Here is a 20,031-nt window from a genome sequence, read left to right as displayed (position 1 = left end):
AAAATCAAAAGAAATCAGCCAAGACCTCTGGAAAAAAACTGTAGACCTCCACAAGTCTGGTTCATCATTGGGAGCAATTTCCGAACGCCTGAAGGTACCACGTTCATCTGTACAAAGAATTGTACGCAAGTATGAACACCATGGGACCAATCAGCCGAAGGAGACGCATTCTGTCTCCTAGAGATGAACGTACTTTGGTGCGAAAAGTGCAAATCAATCCCAGAACAACAGCAAAGGACKTTGTGAAGATGCTGGAGGAAACAGGTACAAAAGTATCTATATTCACAGTAAAACGAGTCCTATATCGACATAACCTGAAAGGCTTCTCAGCAAGGAAGAAGCCACTGTTCCAAAACCGTCATAAAAAAGCCAGACTACGGTTTACAACTGCACATGGGGACAAAGATCATACTTTTTGGAGAAATGTCCTATGGTTTGATGAAAAAATAAATAAAGCTGTTTGGCCATAATGACCATCGTTATGTTTGGAGGAAAAAGGGGGAGGCTTGCAAACCGACGAACACCATCCCATCTGTGAAGCACGGGGGTGGCAGCATCATGTTGTGGGGATGCTTTGCTGAAAGGAGGGACAGGTGCACTTCACAAAATAGATGGCATCATGATGTAGGAAAATTATGTGGATATATTGAAGCAACATCTCAAGACATCAGTCAAGAAGTTAAAGCTTTGTCGCAAATGGGTCTTCCAAATGGACAATGACCCCAAGCATAGGTGAATGTAACCGATGTGAAATGGCTAGCTAGTTAGCGGTGGTGCGCGCTAATAGCGTTTCAATCGGTGACGTCACTCGCTTTGAGACCTTGAAGTAGTGGTTCCCCTTGCTCTGAGAGGGCCGCGGCCTTTGTGGAGCGATGGGTAACGATGCTTCGTGGGTGACTGTTGTTGATGTGTGCAGAGGGTCTCTAGTCCGTCCCCTCGCGCGAACCAGGGACCCACTGCACACACAAGTTGTGGCAAAATGGCTTAAGGACAACAAAGTCAAGGTATTGGAGTGGCCATCAAAAAGCGCTGACCTCAATCCTATAGAAAATGGGTGGGCACGGAGGTCTACAAACCTGACTCAGTTACACCATCTCTGCCAGGAGGAATGGGACAAAATTCACCCAACTTATTGTGGGAAGCTTGTGGAAGGCTACCCAAAACATTTGACCCAAGTTAATCTATTTAAAGGCAATGCTACGAAATACTAATTGAGTGTATGTAAACGTCTGACCCACTGGGAATGTGATGAAAGAAATAAGAGCTGAAATAAATCATTCTCCATACTATTATTCTGACATTTCACATTCTTAAAATAAAGTGGTGATCCTGACTGACCTAAGACAGGGAATTATTACTAGGATTAAATGTCAGGAATTGTGAAAAACTGAGTTTAAATGTATTTGGCTAAGGTGTATGTAAACTTCCGACTTCAACTGTAGTCTTGTATAACTAACCTTTTGGGGATACATAGTTCAGTCCCATTCAAAATCCTATTTTCCCTACTCTTAACCTCAAAATCTAACCTTAAACCTAACCCTAACTCCTAAAGCTAATTCTAACAATAATTCTAACCTTAATGCTAAACCCCCTAGAAATAGCATTTGACCTTGTGGGGTCTAACAAAATGTTTGTTTGCTATTCTTGTGGGGTCTTCTGGTTAAAAACAAACACACACACTGTGAGGTGAGAGGTTTTCTCTGTGGTGTTATCTCACACAACAAGTTGCCGATAGTGATGACAGGACTACTACTAGAGTTGAGCTCTAGTTCACAACCCACCAAGGGGATTGAAGGACATGTTACATACTGCACCACTGGGCTTCATCTAGGCCTGTTCTACTCAACGTATTTCGATCAGAACATTCCACAATGCTGAACGCAACRCTGCTCTTTCTCTCCTAAGGGATTTCTCAGCCCACAGAACAATTAGCCGTGCACTCACTGCTTAGCAATTAGCTAGCATTTCTATGGTTGTTAGTAAGGGTCGCTATGCTTGAAGTGGGAACATGATTACAGCCTATTAATTAGCCTAGCATTTAGCATAGCGTTAGCTGGGCAGCAGTGGAGGCTCCTCCAATGAGGAAGGGGAGGACCATCCTCCTCAGTGAATTTCATAAAAATAGTGAAACATTACAAAAGTTATCCTTTTTAGTTAAAATTATACTAAATATATTCACATCAGCAAATAATTGATTAAAACTCACTGTTTTGCAATGGTCTACAGTAGCCTCAGCAGCACTCTGTTGGGTAGCACCATGGTGTAGCCAGAGGACAGCTAGCTTCGGTCCTCTGGGTACATTAATGGTTATCACCCCCTTCTATAGACTTACACAGTAATTATGACAACTTCCAGAGGATGTCCTCCAACTTACAGTATCAGAGCTCTTTCAGCAATTAACTGACATGCTGTCCACCCAATCAATCGATCAGAGAATGAATATAGTACTGAAAGCATAAGCTACAGCTAGCTAGCACTGCAGTGCATAACATGTGGTGAGTAGTTGACTCAGAGAGAAAGAAAATAGTTTAAGAGAAGAGTGAGAGAGCTATATTTCCTAGTAATTTTTTTGTTTCACTTACTAAGCTAGCATCAAATGCAGGAAGCTAGTTTAGCCTACTCCAACACCTGGCTCAAACAGAGAGTGTTGCTATGTTAGCTAGCTGGCTATGGCTATCCAACACTGGAACTCTTTCAAGTCAATTATTAATTTATTGCCACGGGGCCCGCCGGTGTAACTGCTTGCTGCTGACTGTACACTGTACTGCATGATTGTAGCGGGTGACTAGCACGTTAGTTCTAGTAACTATGTTGACTATGACATGACAACAATGTATTTTGTGTGCGGTTAGCAGTCATGATATGAAGGTTTGGCTTGGAAAGGTTTTTTCGCCTGGTCACAGACACCTGATGTGTTGTGCACTGAAGTCCACAAGCAAAGGGAAAAGGTGAGAGGAGGAGAGCGCGTAAATAGATGCAAAAAGTAATTACATACAGTACCAGTCAAAAGTTTGGACACACCTACTCATTCAAGGGTTTTTCTTTATTTMGACTATTTTCTACATTGTAAAACTATGAAATAACACATGGAATCATGTACTAACCAAAAAAGTGTTAACCAAAATATATTTTATTTTAGATTCTTCAAAGTAGTCACCCTTTGCCTTGATGTCAGCTTTGCAATGAACAAAATGAAAAAAAATATATATATATATATACAGTTGATGTCGCCTTAGCAAAATACATTTAAACTCAGTTTTTCACAATTCCTGACATTTAATCCTAGTAAACATTCCGTCTTAGGTCAGTTAGGATCACCATTTTGTTTTAAGGATGTGAAAAGTCACTTGGGTCAAACGTTTCGGGTAGCCTTCCACAAGCTTCCCACAATAAGTTGCGTCGTGAATTTTGGCCCATTCCTCCTGACAGAGCTGGTGTAACTGAGTCAGGTTTTGTAGGCCTCCTTGCTCACACATGCTTTTTCAGTTCTGCCCACAAATTTTCTATAGGATTGAGGTCAGGGCTTTGTGATGGCCACTCCAATACCTTGACTTTGTTGTCCTGAAGCCATTTTGCCACAACTTTGGAAGAATGCTTGGGGTCATTGTCCATTTGGAAGACCCATTTGCGACCAAGCTTTAACTTCCTGACTGGTGTCATGAGATGTTGCTTCAATATATCCACATAATTTTCCTACCTCATGATGCCATCTATTTGTGAAGTGCACCAGTCCCTCCTTTCAGCAAAGCACCCCCACAACATGATGCTGCCATCCCCGTGCTTCACGGATAGGATGGTGTTCTTCAGCTTGCAAGCCTCCCCTTTTTCCTCCAAACATAACGATGGTCATTACGGCCAAACAGTTCTATTTTTGTTTCATCAGACCAGAGGACATTTCTCCAAAAAGTACAATCTTTGTCTCCATGTGCAGTTGCAAACCGTAGTCTGGCTTTTTTATAGCGGTTTTGGACAGTGGCTTCTTCCTTGCTGAGCGGCCTTTCAGGTTATGTCGATAGAGGACTCGTTTTACTGTGGATATAGATACTTTTGTACCTGTTTCCTCCAGCATCTTCACAAGGTCCTTTGCTGTTTTTCTGGGATTGATTTGCACTTTTCGCACCAAAGTACGTTCATCTCTAGGAGACAGAACACGTCTCCTTCCTGAGCGGTATGATGGCTGCGTGGTCCCATGGGTTCATACTTGCGTACTATTGTTTGTACAGATGAACGTGGTACCTTCAGGCGTTTGGAAATTGCTCCCAATGATGAACCAGACTTGTGGTGGTCCACAATTCTTTTCCAGAGGTCTTGGCTGATTTCTTTTTGATTTCCCATGATGTCAAGCAAAGAGGCACTGAGTTGAAGGTAGGCCTTGAAATACATCCACAGGTAAAAACTCCAATTGACTCAAATGATGTCATTTGATTAGCCTATTAGAAGCTTCTAAAGCCATGACATTTATTTTCTGGAATTCTCCATGCTGTTTTAAAGGCACAGTCAACTTACTGTATGTAAACTTCTGACCCACTGGAATTGTGATACAGTGAATTATAAGTGAAATAATCTGTCTGTAAACAATTGTTGGAAAAAGTACTTGTGTCATGCACTAAGTAGATGTCCTAACCGACTTGCCAAAACTATAGTTTGTTAACAAGAAATTTGTGGAGTGGTTGAAAAATGAGTTTTAATGACTCCAACCTAAGTGTATGTAAACTTCCGACTTCAACTGTATTTTTTGTTGTTGTTGCTGTGCACACTCTTGGCATTCTCTCAACCAGCTTCATGAGGTAGTCACCTGAAATGCATTTCAGTTAACAGGTGTGCCTTGTTAATTTGTGGAATTTCTTTCCATCATAATGTGTTTAAGCCAACCAGTTGTGTTGTGACAAGGAAGGGTTGGTATACAGAAGTCCATATTATGGCAAGAACAGCTCAAATAAGCAAAGAGAAATGAAATTCCACCATTACTTTAAAACATGAAGGTCAGTCAATCTGGAAAATTTGAAGAACTTTAAGTGCAGTCGCAAAAAACATTTAAGCGCTATGATGAAACTGGCTCTCATGTGGACCACCACAGGAAAGGAATACCCAGAGTTACCTCGGCTGCAGAGGATAAGTTCATTAGAGTTAACTGCACCTCAGATTGCAGCCCAAATAAATGCTTCACAAAGTTCAAGTAACAGACACATCTCAACATCAACTGTTCAGAGGAGACTGCGTGAATCAGGCCTTCATGGTCGAATTGCTGCAAAGAAACCACTACTAAAGGACATCAATAATAATAAGAAGAGGCTTGCTTGGGCCAAGAAACATGAGCAAGGGACATTAGACCGGTGGAAATCGGTCCTTTGGCCTGATGAGTACAAATTTGTGATTTTTTGTTGTTGTTGTTCCGACCGCTGTGTCTTTGTGAGACACAGAGTAGCTGAATGGATGATCTCTGCATGTGTGGTTCCCACTGTGAAGCATGGAGGAGGAGGTGTGATGGTGTGGGGGAGCTTTGCTGATGACACTGTCAGTGATTTATTTCGAATTCAAGGCACACTTAACCAGCATGGCTACCACAGCATTCTGCAGCGATACAACATCTGATCTGGTTTGTGCTTAGTCCCACTATCATTTGTTTTTCAACAGGACAATGACCCAACCCACTATCATTTGTTTTTCAACACTGATTAGCAAGAAGAGGGCATTTATTTGGTGTGTGTGTGTGTGCGCGTGTGCGTGTGTGTGTGGCGGTTAGGGGAAGAATGTGAACAGAGTCCATAGTCTGACAGCCATGCTAATTGAATTGTGTGGAAGATGCAAATTCCAGACTGTGTCACAGACAGTAGGTCTGTCTGTGACACACACACATATCTGTTTATCTGTTTCCTGTGTGCCAGTTTCCTGCGCAGAGGGGAAATTATGCATCAGGGTCAGTTAGTGCTTATCTGGGTTTGAGATAGATGCACAAAAGTATTGGACACCCCTTCAAATTAGTGGATTCTGCTATTTCAGCCACACCCATTGCTGACAGGTGTATAAAATCGAGCACARAGCCATGCAATCTCCATAGACAAACATTGGCAGTAGAATGGTCTTACTGAAGAGCTCAGTGACTTTAAACGTGGCACCGTCATAGGATGCCACCTTTCCAACAAGTCAGTTCATCAAATTTCTGCCCTACTAGAGCTGCCCCAGTCAACTGTACGTGTTGGTATTGTGAAGTGGAAATGTCTAGGAGCAACAATGGTTTAGCCGCAAAGTGGTAGGCCACACAATCTCACAGAACTGGACCGACGAGTGCTGAAGCGTGTAGCGCGTAAAAATCATCTGTTCCCGCGACGTTCCAACATCTAGTAGAAAGCCTTCCCAGAACAGTGGAGGCTGTTATAGCAGCAAAGGGGGGACCAACTCCATATTAATGCCCATGATTTTGGAATGAGATGTTCAATGAACAGATGTCCACATATTTTTTGTCATGTAGTGTATATATACACACACACACACACACACACACACACACACACACACACACTTAGCTCTGCATCACCGAGCACTGGAGTTTTGCCATCATGGGTAGAAGCCAAGGAAGGACACTGAATGTGCGGTACGTTTTTGTGTGTGCGTGCATGCATGCGTGTCTGATGTGTTTCCACACCACCTCCACTCCCCTCCCTTCTCTCTCGCTTCACTGCTTCTACTCTGACTCTTGACTTCAAAGACACACACACACACACAAGCTCCCCATTCACCAGTCACTCATCACTGACACAGCCTATTCAGACTAGACTAAAAGAGAGAGGGGGGAAGAGAAGGGGGAGTGTATGAAAAGAGAGTGGGAGAGTGTATGAAAAGAGAGAGGGGGAAGACAGGGGGAGTAGTATGAAAAGAGAGTGGGAGAGTGTATGAAAAGAGAGAGGGGGAAAGACAGGGGGAGTGTATGAAAAGAGAGAGGGGGAAGACGGGGAGTGTTATGAAAAGAGAGAGCGGAAGACAGGGGAGTGTATGAAAAAGAAGAGACGGAAGACAGGGGAGTGTATGAAAGAGAGAGGGGAAGACAGGGGGAGTGTATGAAAAGAGAGCAAGGAGAAGAGAAAAAGAAATGTGTGTGCAGAAGAGAGAAGATCTGCTTCTTGACCACAGGGGACCTCTGAGTCACAAAGCAGAGTTGATAACACACACTCACGCACTCACTAACACACACAAATGTAGTCTGAACCTACCCCCATACGCGTACACACACACACACGTGCCCGTACCTGATGATTGGGCACATGGTCGTAATGTTTGTGCTTCTCAAACACTCACTCCCACTAAACTAATGATCTCCTCCACACCCCACCTCTCCGTCTGTTCCTCCTCCTCTTCTCTCCTTCTTTATCTACTCTCTTCTTTCTTTTCTCCTCATCAGATGACACAAAGGGCTGTCTCGATAATCCCTCGTCCCACCTGGAGTGTGTGTGTGTGGTGTGATGTGGTGTGTGTGTGTGTGTGTGTGTGTGTGTGTGTGTGTGTGTGTGTGTGTGTGTGTGTTTTGTGGTGTTGTGGTGTGGGGTGTGGTTGGGGGTGTTGATCTCGAGGCTCTGCATGAGTAGCAAAACCCAGTGACCTGAAAAATAGCAGCTTCCCAGCCATGACAGACAAAAGATCTATCTGGAGAAGGAGAGAAGGAGGCAGAGAGAGGGATGCTACATTAGAATCAGTCTCTCCTCTCTTCTCCATAACATCTGACTCTTTTAACAATCAGCACTTTCTGAGACCCACACACACACACACACACACACACACACACACACACACACACAAACTCTGTAATGAAAAAGGCTGGAATTTCTTGACTAGTATGATGTTTTTGTGCGCGTGAGTCATATGAAAATGTGTGTGTGTGATTCATGTGGTGATGTCACTGTGTTATGTGTTGCTGTCATGAGCTCTTTTGCCTCTCCTTCATTCCTGTGTTTTTCTCCTTCACACTATTTGTTTCATGTAAATGTCAGTCAACAGTGCCTGAGGAGAGCTTTCTAAACTCGGTCACCCACAATGCCTTTTTCCTATAGTTCGGTTGAGGGTGTGTGTGTGTGTGTGTGTGTGTGTGTGTGTTTTATAAATAATTGTTTATTTTGTGTTTGTTTGTCTATGGCTGTGTCTGTTTGATTTGACCTGTTCTCATTAATAAGCCTGTGTCCTGACTTGTGCATGTTAAATGTCACGTGTGTGTGCATGCGAGAGAGGGTGAGAGTGTGTGTCTCCAGATTTGTTTTAGTCAGTCAGTGTTGTTGATATAAGCCCAGGGCCAGCCTCATCATGCCTATACACAGCTAACCAGAATGACAAGCCTTACTACAGACACAACTACAGTCCCCAATACTGCACTCATCAGAACACTGGGAGGGAGAGAGAGAGGGAGGGAGGGAAGGAGAGAGAGATGGGGAAGGAGGGAGAAGAAGAGATGGGGAGGGAGAGGGTGGGCGAGAAAGAGAGAGAAAGTCACTAGGAAAAGGAATGTTTCATCACCTCCCCCAGTGTGGAATGTTAATCGCCACAACGAGGGTAACCCTTTTGTGTGTGACTGATGATCACAGAAAGGCTCTGACAATAGACACACATCTAGAATTCAACACAGCAGCTGGCCTATTGGTTACAGCGTTGGGCCAGTAACCCGAAAGGTTGCCAGTTCAAATCCCCAAACCGACAAAGTGAAAAATCTGTCGTTCTTCCTTTAAGGAAGGCAGTTAACCCCGGACAACAACAGCTCCCCGGACGTCCACTGTGGCAGCCCCTCGTACCTCCCGTTTTAGAGGGGTTGGGTCACAAGCGGATGTCTAAGTTTCGGTTGGCCCTTGTGTGCAGTTGGGCAATAAAAAAATATCATCCTTTAATTTAAACGTACACACACTCAAATGGTTACTCTGCAGCCTACTATGATGGCTTCATATTGAAAGTGCAGAAACGAGGTGTTGGACATGATGGCATCCGAGTTTTGAAACCATTGCATCAATATTTTTGTCTAACTTCTCTCTCTCTGGCATCCTGTTGGTCATTTCCTGACCTCCGTATCAGAGTAAGCCAGGTTGAGCCTTGAGCCTTCATGCCTCTAGACAGAAAGCGTCTCTAGAATGTGTGCCCACAACAGGAGAGGAGGTAGGGAGGAGGGAGGAGGGAGGGGAGAGGTATGAGAGCTTGTGACGCTGGACCACATCAAACCATAAGGACTGGGTTTGGGGACATCATCATTCTGCTGCTCTGGGACAACGTTGCTATCCACTGGCAACCGGATCCACATTCCCCAAGATGATAGCTGACGCTAGCATAGCATTCCCCAAGATGATAGCTGACGCTAGCATAGCATTCCCAAGATGATAGCTGCGCTAGATAGCATTCCCCAAGATGATAGCTGTGACGCTATATAGCATTCCCCAAGATGATAGCTGGCGCTAGCATAGCATTCCCCAAGATGATAGCTGACGCTAGCATAGCATTCCCCAAGATGATAGCTGACCAGCATAGCATTCCCCAAGATGATAACGCTGACGCTAGCATAGCATCCCCAAGATGATAGCTGACGCTAGCATAGCATTCCCCAGTGGAGTGTGTGCGTTGCAATGACCACTGATCAACTGTAAGATAGTAGTAGGACCACTTGGTAGATTTCAATTCCTTCTCTCTGTGTCGCGTTTTAATCGTTCCCCCTGTGTCGCTCTGCAATCTTCCCCCCCCCGTAGAGCAGTGTGGTGACAGTCAGGTTCCAGAGGTGGACACGTTGCCCTCTTAGAAAGTGAACAGAGAACAGACGCGGGGCGGACGTTGGCCACACTTAGGGTCTATCCCCTTTTATTGACCTCCCAGAGGTCTAGACAGTTATTACAAATCTGTATGGAGAGAAACTCCAAGTTTAGCCTGTCCAGAGAACGACTTGTCTGATCGTCTCCCTTGCCAGACTCGTGGTGCTCCAGGGAGACTAGTTGTCTGCAGTCAATGCACAATAAGTGTAAATCTATCATTATAGAATCCATGCCCAACACAGACACCCAGTGTCTCTCCTCTCTCTCTTCCTCTCTCTCTCTCTCCTCGTCTCTCTCCTCTCTCTCCCTCTCTCTCTCTCATCTCCTCTCTCCTCTCTCTCTCCTCTCTCTCTCTCTCTCTCTCTCTCTCTCCCTCTCTCTTCTCTCTCTCTCTCTCTCTCTCTCTCTCTCTCTCTCTCTCTCTCTCCTCTCTCTCTCTCTCTCTCTCTCTCTCTCTCTCTCTCTCTCTCTCTCTCTCTCTCTCTTCCTCTCTCTCTCTCTCTCTCTCTCTCTCTCTCTCTCTCTCTCTCTCTCTCTCTCTCTCTCTCTCTCTCTCTCTCTCCTTCCCTATCTCTTCCTTATCCAAAGAATTAATCAGTAACCCACAGCAACCACTCCAAGGGCAGAACTGATAAACGCTCTGTTAGACAGACAGACAGACACAGTGTAGGGGAGATGGGGATCTGCCGGCGGGTCTGAAGTCTGAGTATTCTGCTGCGTTAATGTTTAACGTCTCCACACACACACACACAGTATAGTAGAAGGCTAGGTGGACGCAGGCCTTGACTTCGTGTGGGAGGTTACAGCCCCACACACCAGGGTCTTATTATGGGATTTGTTTAAGATTCCTCTGGATTCTCTCTGATTCCTCCCTCATTAGTGGAATTCTGTTCCCTGGGGTTCAGCGGTCTGGAGAGCCTTCACACACATACACCACACACAAGATGGGTAAGTCTGGTCTTAGGACCAGAGAGCATAAGATAGAGGAGTTGGGGATCTCTCTCTCTATCTCTTTTCCTCAGCAGTCTGTATTTCTGCTCTGAGGATTTGTTTGTGTTTCCTATCATGATCCCAATGTCCTATTAATTCACCTGAATGTCCTGATAAGATAATGAAACAGAACTGTTTTGAAAAGTCAGGACTTTTTTCAGTCCTGGATTTGTTCAAATGCTATTTTAAGCTTAAGGTCAGGTTTGGGGTTAGATTAGGGTTAGCGGTTAGGAAAATAGGATTTTTAATTGTCAAATATTTCTACACTCCAAATGTCCTGAGATTAGACTAAAATAAATGGTGTGTGATGTGTGTTGTGGTGTGTGTGTGTTGTGTGTGCGTGCGTGCGTGTGTGTGTGTGTGTTGTGTGTGGTGTGTGTGGTGTGCGTGTGTGTTTCGATTGGCCATGTAATCAGACAATCACACGCATTGCCAAGAACGACAGCTGGGCCGGCTCGGAATTCCAGTGCATCTGATCTGGGATTGGGATCACAGGGGAGCGTCTGCCTAGGATGACACACACACACACACACACACACACACACACACACACACACACACACCCACAGGAGGGCATCACAGGGGAGCATCTGTCTGGATCAGGGGAGGGATGAGAGGAGAGGTGAAGGGTTGATTAGGGGGGTGAGATGTCACAGGGATTAAAGGGGGAGGATGGAGAGATGCAGCCTCGAGTCTGAGCAGAGAGAATCAACATGTCATATCAATGAACTGATCACACAACGACACTCAGCCCATCTCTTTCTCTCTCCTCTTCCCTGCCCTTTTCTCATTCCTCTTCTTTTTTTGATAGCATGATAGGGAGAGGAGGAATAGAAAGAGATAGACAGGGGGGGGGGGGAAGACATTAGCTCAAGGGAACTGAAATTACCCCTAGCAGTGTTCAGATCTATAAAGTAAAGTCGGGGTTTAAACACCGACAGAAAGCCTGAGCATGCAACTGTCTTCCTTTACAATGTAAAGCCACAGTCTAAGTTTACCAGTTATTTCAATGAAGTTTATCCTTCGATTTGATGCTGGCCTGCTTACAGAGTGTGGCTTTAATGAGCAGATGCACATTTTCACTTCATATTATCTTTTAGTTTTCTCTCTCTCTTTCTGAGCTGTAGCCATAAGCATGTCCGTCACACTGGCCTTAATCTCTGCGTTTGCAGCTGCCATCAGTGTGTGGGTGTGTGTGTGTGTAGCTTGCGTGCATGCATATGTGTTGGAAAAATGTTTGGTAAAAAAAATCGGACTTCCCAATTCAGTCGTTATGTTGGTCACCTCTGCGTGTTAACGTGTTCTTATGCGTATGCACGTCTGTGTGACGCCTGGAGCTCACGTTACACTCTCAGACAAAAGGCCTCTTTCACCCTGCCCTTTATGTGGGGGAACACACACACCGCTCTGTACAAGAACGACTGTTGTTGCTCCTGTTGCACAATATTTCATTATTCCCCCCTTTCCTCTCCTGTCTTTCCCGTTTCCCTAGGAATCTGTGGTTTCCCCCTCCCTCTACACAGACTCTCACACTCCCCCAGGCGTGGCTCATTAGCCCCTTGGCCTTCTTTAAACAGGTGGCCCATGTTTGGCAGAGACCCCCGACACACACGCTCGCTCACATCACTCATCCTTCCCCTCCCTCTCCCCAGGGAAAACACTCAGTCCCCTGACAAGTTCTCTAATCCAGCCCCAGGCTTCTCACCGGGCCCAGAAAGCACTAGGCCGGATGGCTGTTGACTCGTCTGTCTGTCTGTCTGTAACAAGCAGATATGCATAGTGTCTAAATGGTATTTATGCCTGTAGGGCTCTTCTGTCTTTCTGCCACTCTCTCTGTCTCTTCTTTGTTTGGACTAGACTTGACTATTACCTCTTGAGGTTATTTAGGTAATAAGGTTAGGTGGGTGCTGGCGAGGGGGCAGACAGACTGTTTTATCGGATTGGTTTAGGGGATCATCCCCTTGTTAAGTAAGTATGTAGTATCTTATAGAACAGTGTTTAAACACACTCACCATGTCCTACCTTTTCCACGCCACGGACAGACTAGTGGTAATACTATGGAAGGAAGGAAGGAAGGAAAGGGAGGAGAGGAAAGGAAAGAAGGGGAGGTCTAGAGTGTTTAAATGTTAAATACCTTTTCACTCCAATTTCACACTCCCGTCTCCAGCCGCGATATGACACACTAATCCTGGCCTGAGGGGAGGGGTGTGTGTCTGTGTGTCACTAACGCCATCTGTCACTCTGTTAACCTCATTAAGCAGTCCTTGATTACCCCAACCTACCTTAAAGCCAGTCAGTCACTCACCTCTCCCCTCCTGCCTTTAACTCCCTCTTCAACCCTATCCTAACTGTGTGTGCGTGTGCGCGTGTGTTTGCTGGGGAGAATACCTAAAACAAGCTGTTTCTTGCTYCTTGCCTGCCCCAGATACTGAGGTCAAGGGAATCAGTTTACACACACCCTGATGACATGGGCTGATATCATCAGAATGTACAGCTAGTACATTCCATTGGCTCCGACTCCCACAGTCTGAGAGGCCTGAGGAGAGGCGACAGGCCAAGGGCTTTCCCTAGAAAGAACTACACACACACACACACATTGATACTTTTCACATACACACATATTTGGTTATGGTTACAAGAATAAATGTTGGCAGTTCACTCTTGCTCTCCGCCTCTCTCTCTTCATGTGTAAATATGAGTTTGGATTGACTTATCTCTGCCGCCAAAGAAATAAGCAGCTTAATACAGCTCCAGCCAGACAGACAGTGTGCGGATGTTTCCCTTTCCTTGCTTAGAGGGGAAATGTCTTTTGACGGTAGGTGAGGACAAAAACATTTGGGAGAAATGCAGAATGTTGCAGTGATTTGAGTAAGATGACGAGAGAGGGGAGATTGAGAGAGAAACAGGAAGAAGAAAGGGAGGTAGGATAGAGAGTGAGATGAGAGGATGGAGGGAGGGAGAGAAGGAATAAGGAGGGAGGACAGAGAAAGAGAGATAAGAGGGGGATGGAGGGCGAGGGGAAGGATAAAGAGGGATGGAGAATAAAGTGAGAGAGAACGAAAAGGGAGACAGGGGGAGGAGAGATTGTTCTGGAGCAGGAAGCTGGGATTTCCTCAGGAGACAAGCACTGTGTGTTTCCTTAAGATAACATGGAGACCTGCACTGGTAGAATATACACACACACACACATACACACACACACACACACACACACACACACACACACACACACACTCCAGATCCCACTGTAGGCGGCTTCAAGCCAGGGTTGAAAGCAGATTGAATTTCTTGCCGGATATTTGTTCCTTTATATTATTATGCAACAAAGACAACCACATTGCATGTATGCATTTCTTTATTTCGTTGTGTTTTTTTTGTAGCTGGGGATATGGCTGAGCCTTCTGACGGCTTTTCTCATTAGAACAGAAGCCATAACTTTGATAAATCACTCTGGCTCCTGGCCTCCGCTGCTCTCACTGGATTACAAAACTAATTGAACATTCTTCTTCTTCGCCCACTCTTTCTCTCCTCATATTTCTCTCTCTTTCTCTTTCTCTTTCTTTGTTACTTTCTCTAGCTCACGTTCTCGCTCGCTTTCTCGATCAATATACTGTGTGTGTGTGTGTGTGTGTGTGTGTGTGTGTGTGTGTGTGTGTGTGTGTGTGTGTGTGTGTGTGTGTGTGTGTGTGTGAGAGGAACATGTCCGGTAATCAAGTACTGTAAAGGAGACTTTTCTGTGAGAAATACTGAGGCGTCTTCTAATGAGGGAGTTGGTGTGCATGCGTGTCTGTGAGAGTCATCAAAGACCAGACCCTTGTTGTGATGCCCTCTCCCTGCCCCTGTGTGTGTATGTGCGTAGCCCATTTCATAGATTCCTGTCGGGAGCTCTGAGTTATCTGTAAACATTGATGATGTGGTACAACCAGTAGGACAGGATGAGGAGTGTCTCTACACCACTATGGAGTAAACACAATAACACATCACAGGAAAAACATCCTCTCTCTCATGGGCACACACACACACACACACACACACACACACACACACACACACACACACACACCACAACACACACACACTACACAACACACACACACACAACACACACACACACACAACACACACAAACACACACACACACACACACACACACACACACACACACACACGCACGCACAGCTCTGTCAGGTGGCTCAGTGGGGTTTGTCTTCCCTCCAGAGTATCAACCCTGCTGTTGAGAGATGACTCATACTGCATCTGGGGATGGTGTGTGTGTGTGTGTGTGCGCATGAGAGATTGTGTATGAGTGAGGGTGTTTTTTACTGTGATGTGCCTGTGCCAGCAGTTTCCTGCACCGTAGCCTGAACACTGACCCTAGCCAATCTGTCTCTCTCTCTCTCTTCCCCCTCTCTCTCTCTCTCTTCCCCCCACCTCTCTCTCTTTCCCCCAGGTTCCAATTAGTTTTATTTCCCAGGGATCGAAACCATAGTAACAAACCATTGCAAACACTGCCAACCTTTGGCTATTTGTGGAACTACACAGAAAGTTCTGTCAGTACATCAAGTATGTCTAACCTCTCTCTCTCTCCCTCATCCCTCTTCTCTCTCCTCTTTTAGGAAATTCTACTACATAACCCTCTTAAGGGACCCAGTGTCTCGGTACCTCAGCGAATGGAGACARGTCCAGAGGGGCGCGACGTGGAAGACCTCATTACACATGTGTGACGGACGWACCCCTACMCCGGAGGAACTWCCAGCCTGCTACGAGGGTTCTGATTGGTCAGGATGTACCTTGCAGCAGTTCATGGACTGTCCTTATAACCTGGCCAATAACAGACAGGTGAGAGACTAATGAATGGACACACACACATACATACACACACACACACACACACATACACATTTGGATAGAATAGACTCATTTTATGGTCCACACAATGTTGAAATGTACTAACCTACCCTTACCTTTTCCTATAGGTTCGTATGCTAGCGGACCTGAGCCTGGTAGGCTGCTACAACATGTCTACAGTCCCAGAGCAGAGGCGTTCTCAGCTGTTATTAGACTCTGCTAAGAAGAACCTGAGGGACATGGCCTTCTTCGGCCTGACAGAGTACCAGAGGAAAACCCAGTTCCTGTTTGAGCGCACCTTCAGACTGAGGTTCATACGCCCCTTTATGCAGTACAACAGCACCAGAGCGGCCGGAGTGGATTTGGACAACACTACGGTGTGTGTGTGTGTGTGTGTGTGTGTGTGTGTGTGTGTGTGTGGTGTGTGTGTGTGTGTTGCCATTTGGATCATGTTATCACACCAGGATACTGTGCTGTTTTCAGAGTTTTCCACCATATTGCTGTATTGGTTGTTAAATTGTTGAACAAAAGTTGAACAGACAATCTCCCACCATCCAAAATGTTATCAGGAGTGGACTGTAAGCTGACATTCTCCCTCCCTCCCTCTCTGTACTCCAGGTYCAGCGCATCGAGGAGCTGAATGAGCTGGACATGGAGCTGTATGATTACGCCAGAGACCTGTTCCAGCAGAGATACCAGTACACCAGGCAGCAGGAACGACGGCTGCAACGACTCAGGACCCACAACCAGAACCACAACGGTCAGAGGTTAGGGGTCGAGGGTCAAGGCCTGGGAGTGGGCCTGTGGCCTTCTAGATCCAAACTAACCCCTGAACCAGGGGAGGGAGAAGTGGAGGACCCAGAAGAAGGGGGGAGAACAGAGGAGGTGGGAGGGAGGTTACCAACGGAAGACTATATGAACCAGATAATTAATCGTTGGTAACGCACATACACTCATCGGAGGTTAGAGGTCAGGGGTGAAAGTGTATAGGGTAGTTATGGAGACTGAAGTAGAGGAATGGATTGAATGTCGCTGACAACCGACTTTCATCGTTCCCTCTCTCTCGCTTTCCCTACTCCACGTAAAGTGTACGGTGAAAAAAACTATAGTGGGGAAACTCCCAGAAATCCCTTCAGAGAGCAGAGCTTTGAACCGTTGGACAGAACGTTTTCCATTGGCTGAGCTGAACCGAGAAAATGAATATGTAACATCTACAGAAAAAAAGACTACGTAAAGCAAGAGTTGGACTGTGTATAAAAAGCTTTTTTCTTGGAAATCAGCCACCATTTCAGACATGAACATGCGTCTTAATGACGCAATTCTCATTTTAGAACTACTATGTTTATTATTATATCGTTTTTATGTGTTTTTTTTTAAGCAGGATTGTAATGACACTGAGACCAATGTTACTGCCTAAAGAAACAAGTGATTATTTTATTAGTATGTTTTTTAAAGGAAATGTAACCGATAGATGGACGTACCGTGGACCATAGCCATTATTTCAACATTATGGGGACATTATGCATATATGTGTGTAGACAACTGGGTAACAATCCATCCAAATTACATCCTATTCCCTTTGTGGGGCACTACTTCCATTCCAACACCCTATTATTCCTTATGTAGTGTGCTACTTCTGGCGCCCTATTCCCTATATAGTGCACTACTTTTGATCAGAGCCCTATGTGGCCCTATAAGGAATAGGGTGTAGTTTGAGACGTGGCCATGGATGTGATGAATGTTAGAGCTGATCTGATGCAGTGTAAATGGAACTGAGCCCAACCCTACTTCTGATTGGTAGTTGGTGCCTCTCAGGACAGGCATGATGACTATTAGACCTACCTGATATTTCAGGCTCACACAACTTTTTTTTGACTACTTTTCCCTTGTGTTTCCGTGTGTGTTTGTCTATGTGCGCATACACATGTAAATAGTGTGTATGCATTTGTAAATATTGTGTGTGTGTGTGTGTGTGTGTGTGTGTGTGTGTGTGTGTGTGTGGTGTGTGTGTGTGTGTGTGTGTTGTGTGTTGTGTGTGTGTGTGTGTGTGTGTGTGTGTGTGTGTGTGTGTGTGTGTGAGAGAGAGAGAATGGCTTTAGCTTTGCTGTGTGATTGACATGCTATATGACCAATCTCTTGCCATAGTGTTAGAGGGATGAATGTGAACCCTTTTAATTTATTCCTAACATGGAAGGAGAGACACACACAGACAAAGGCTTGAGGTAGACGTTTCCCTTAACTCTAGGTCACCTTGATATCTGACTCTGTATCACTCCCATGTCAATATGTCCAAAATAACACACACACACACACCATTATGTCAACTACAGCACTACTCAGCGACGGTAATGCTTTTGGAGTCCCTCAAGCTCAAATTATACCAGGACAAACTGCTATAAACTTTCTTTACAATCTTATCGCTTAAACTAGTGTCTTAAATATTTCTGTTGAATGAAATTGAATATTTTCCATCACAAACATTTACTTCCTGTGTGTCTCAACTAGTTCCCTCTATCAGTGTCATTCAGGCAATTTTCTTATGATTGCAAAAACGGATCATCAAACCACCAATTAAAATATTCAATTTTTGTAAAAACTGTCCTTTGTTTTTGTGTTATTATTTCCAACATTGGTGCACTCATATATACTGTATATGATATACTTTCTCTCTCTGGTTCTTTTTCTTACTCAGACACACACACACACACACAGTAAAACTGCAGAACCTTGACCTCATAAAACAGCCTGTTCCCTCTTAATGACAGCCTTGGTCCTGTCAACACTGATCTACTGTCTAATTCAATCTACACACACACCTTCATCCAAGGCCAGCCGGAAACAGCCTGTGGCTTGAGTGGAGGGGTTGAGGGGAGTAAATTACACTTCATGTCCTTGGTGGATTGAGGAGGAAGAGGGGGGGTAGAAGGAGCCAGGATGAGGCAAAGAGGGTAAGGGGATCAAGTAGAGTCAGGTCTTTAGAGGTGAGAAGTGTAAATAATACTCAATGCCCTTCATGGAGTAAGGACAGGAGAAGGAGCCAGGGTAGAGCAGGAAGCAGCAGTCATAAGCAGCCTCATGATGAATATTTGTTTCAAACATTTTTTATTTAACTAGGCATGTRAGTTAAGAACAAATATTTTTTATACAATGYCGGCCTACTCCAGCCAAACACGMACGACTCTGGGCCAATTGTGCACTGCCCTATGGAACTACCAATCACAGCTGGATGTGAGCCAGGTACTATAGTGACACCACTTGCACTGAGATGTAGTGTCTTAGACCACTGCTCCACTCAGGAGCCCAATATAGCAATCCAGTGATCTTTGATTGATTGATTTTATTTACCAGTTAAAAWAACACAAGAATACGTACATTTTAAAAACATAAAATGGAAAACCCAAAGTCAGAGATGTATTTCCATTGTGGTCCCTAAAGTGCATGGACCTCTGACACACCACATGGCTGAACAATATTTKRCTGGATAGAGAGTACATGGTGYACTATACTAAACTCCATGTCTATAATCTCTGATTGGCKCTTTGTGTCAATACACACAAACCCTGGGTCGCTGTCATTCCAAGAGCAGACAAGTAAAACCAGAAGTAATAGGTGAGATGCAGCGGACTGGAATACAAGAGATGACGGCTGAGGAGCAACTCTCCTATCTATCACGTGTGGATTCTTCTATAGGACAATGAAAAACGGGCCATACCGGGACTTACCATCTCATCAGAGCCCCAGCCATCCTACAATTTAGAGGTTAAATCGTACCCCTGTGACACTGAGTTCATATAGGGTCCTTATAAAGAACATAGCCCAGAGTCTGTGTGTCTGTATTGCTTGTTAATGTCAAATAAATATACAGTAGAGCCCCACTGACACCCAGAAATGTATACTGTCCAGTCTATCTGGCCATGACCCATGCCTTGTCCTCTTGGACCCTCGGTTGAATTACCATTAATCAGACATTTATGGACACACACACACACCTAACATGAAAGCAGATGTGGGTTCGGCTGAGTCAATGGAAGCTATATGGATTACAAGTTAGAGATGGGCCGTAACGTGTTTCTCTTATATGTGATTTAATATGTTGAATAATATTAAAATGATATGCCAATATATCATCAATAACTGGGACTAGTCAGTATTAATACCAAATACAACTGCCTCCTTCTCCTCGCTACAGGTTCATGTTAATGACAGTGTTCCCCGCTTCACTAGTGGTGAATTAGCTTCATGTTGGGGACCTCTCCTCACCCCCATTATACTGACATGGAGACTTTAATTAGCAAGGACTCACATGAAACCAAAGACACACAGACACACAGTAGAGTGTGTTAATATTAATGTGAGTGAGTTTAATTGGGGTTGTTTGCACAGGGCTGGTCCTGTGTGTAACCTATAAAATGGCAGTCGTCTAGGT

The 20,031-nt window shown here is 44.8% G+C and overlaps 1 protein-coding gene across 1 annotated transcript in view; it reads left to right on the top strand.

The window, feature by feature from the left end:
• LOC111953472 (heparan-sulfate 6-O-sulfotransferase 1-A-like) overlaps nt 1–16,694 on the top strand; it is a 20,853-nt gene extending 4,159 nt beyond the window's left edge. Inside the window, 3 exon segments of the mRNA XM_023972774.2 lie at nt 15,374–15,596; nt 15,734–15,982; nt 16,224–16,694. Coding sequence (XP_023828542.1) covers nt 15,374–15,596; nt 15,734–15,982; nt 16,224–16,547 — 796 coding nt within the window. The 3' untranslated portion in view covers nt 16,548–16,694.
• Nucleotides 16,695–20,031: the final 3,337 nt, after the last annotated feature.

The sequence above is a fragment of the Salvelinus sp. IW2-2015 genome, linkage group LG27 (genome assembly GCF_002910315.2).
Source record: "Salvelinus sp. IW2-2015 linkage group LG27, ASM291031v2, whole genome shotgun sequence".
Taxonomy (NCBI): Eukaryota; Metazoa; Chordata; class Actinopteri; order Salmoniformes; family Salmonidae; genus Salvelinus; species Salvelinus sp. IW2-2015.
The sequence above is the reverse complement of the archived record's forward strand: the minus strand, read 5'-3'. Positions and strand labels throughout refer to the sequence as shown.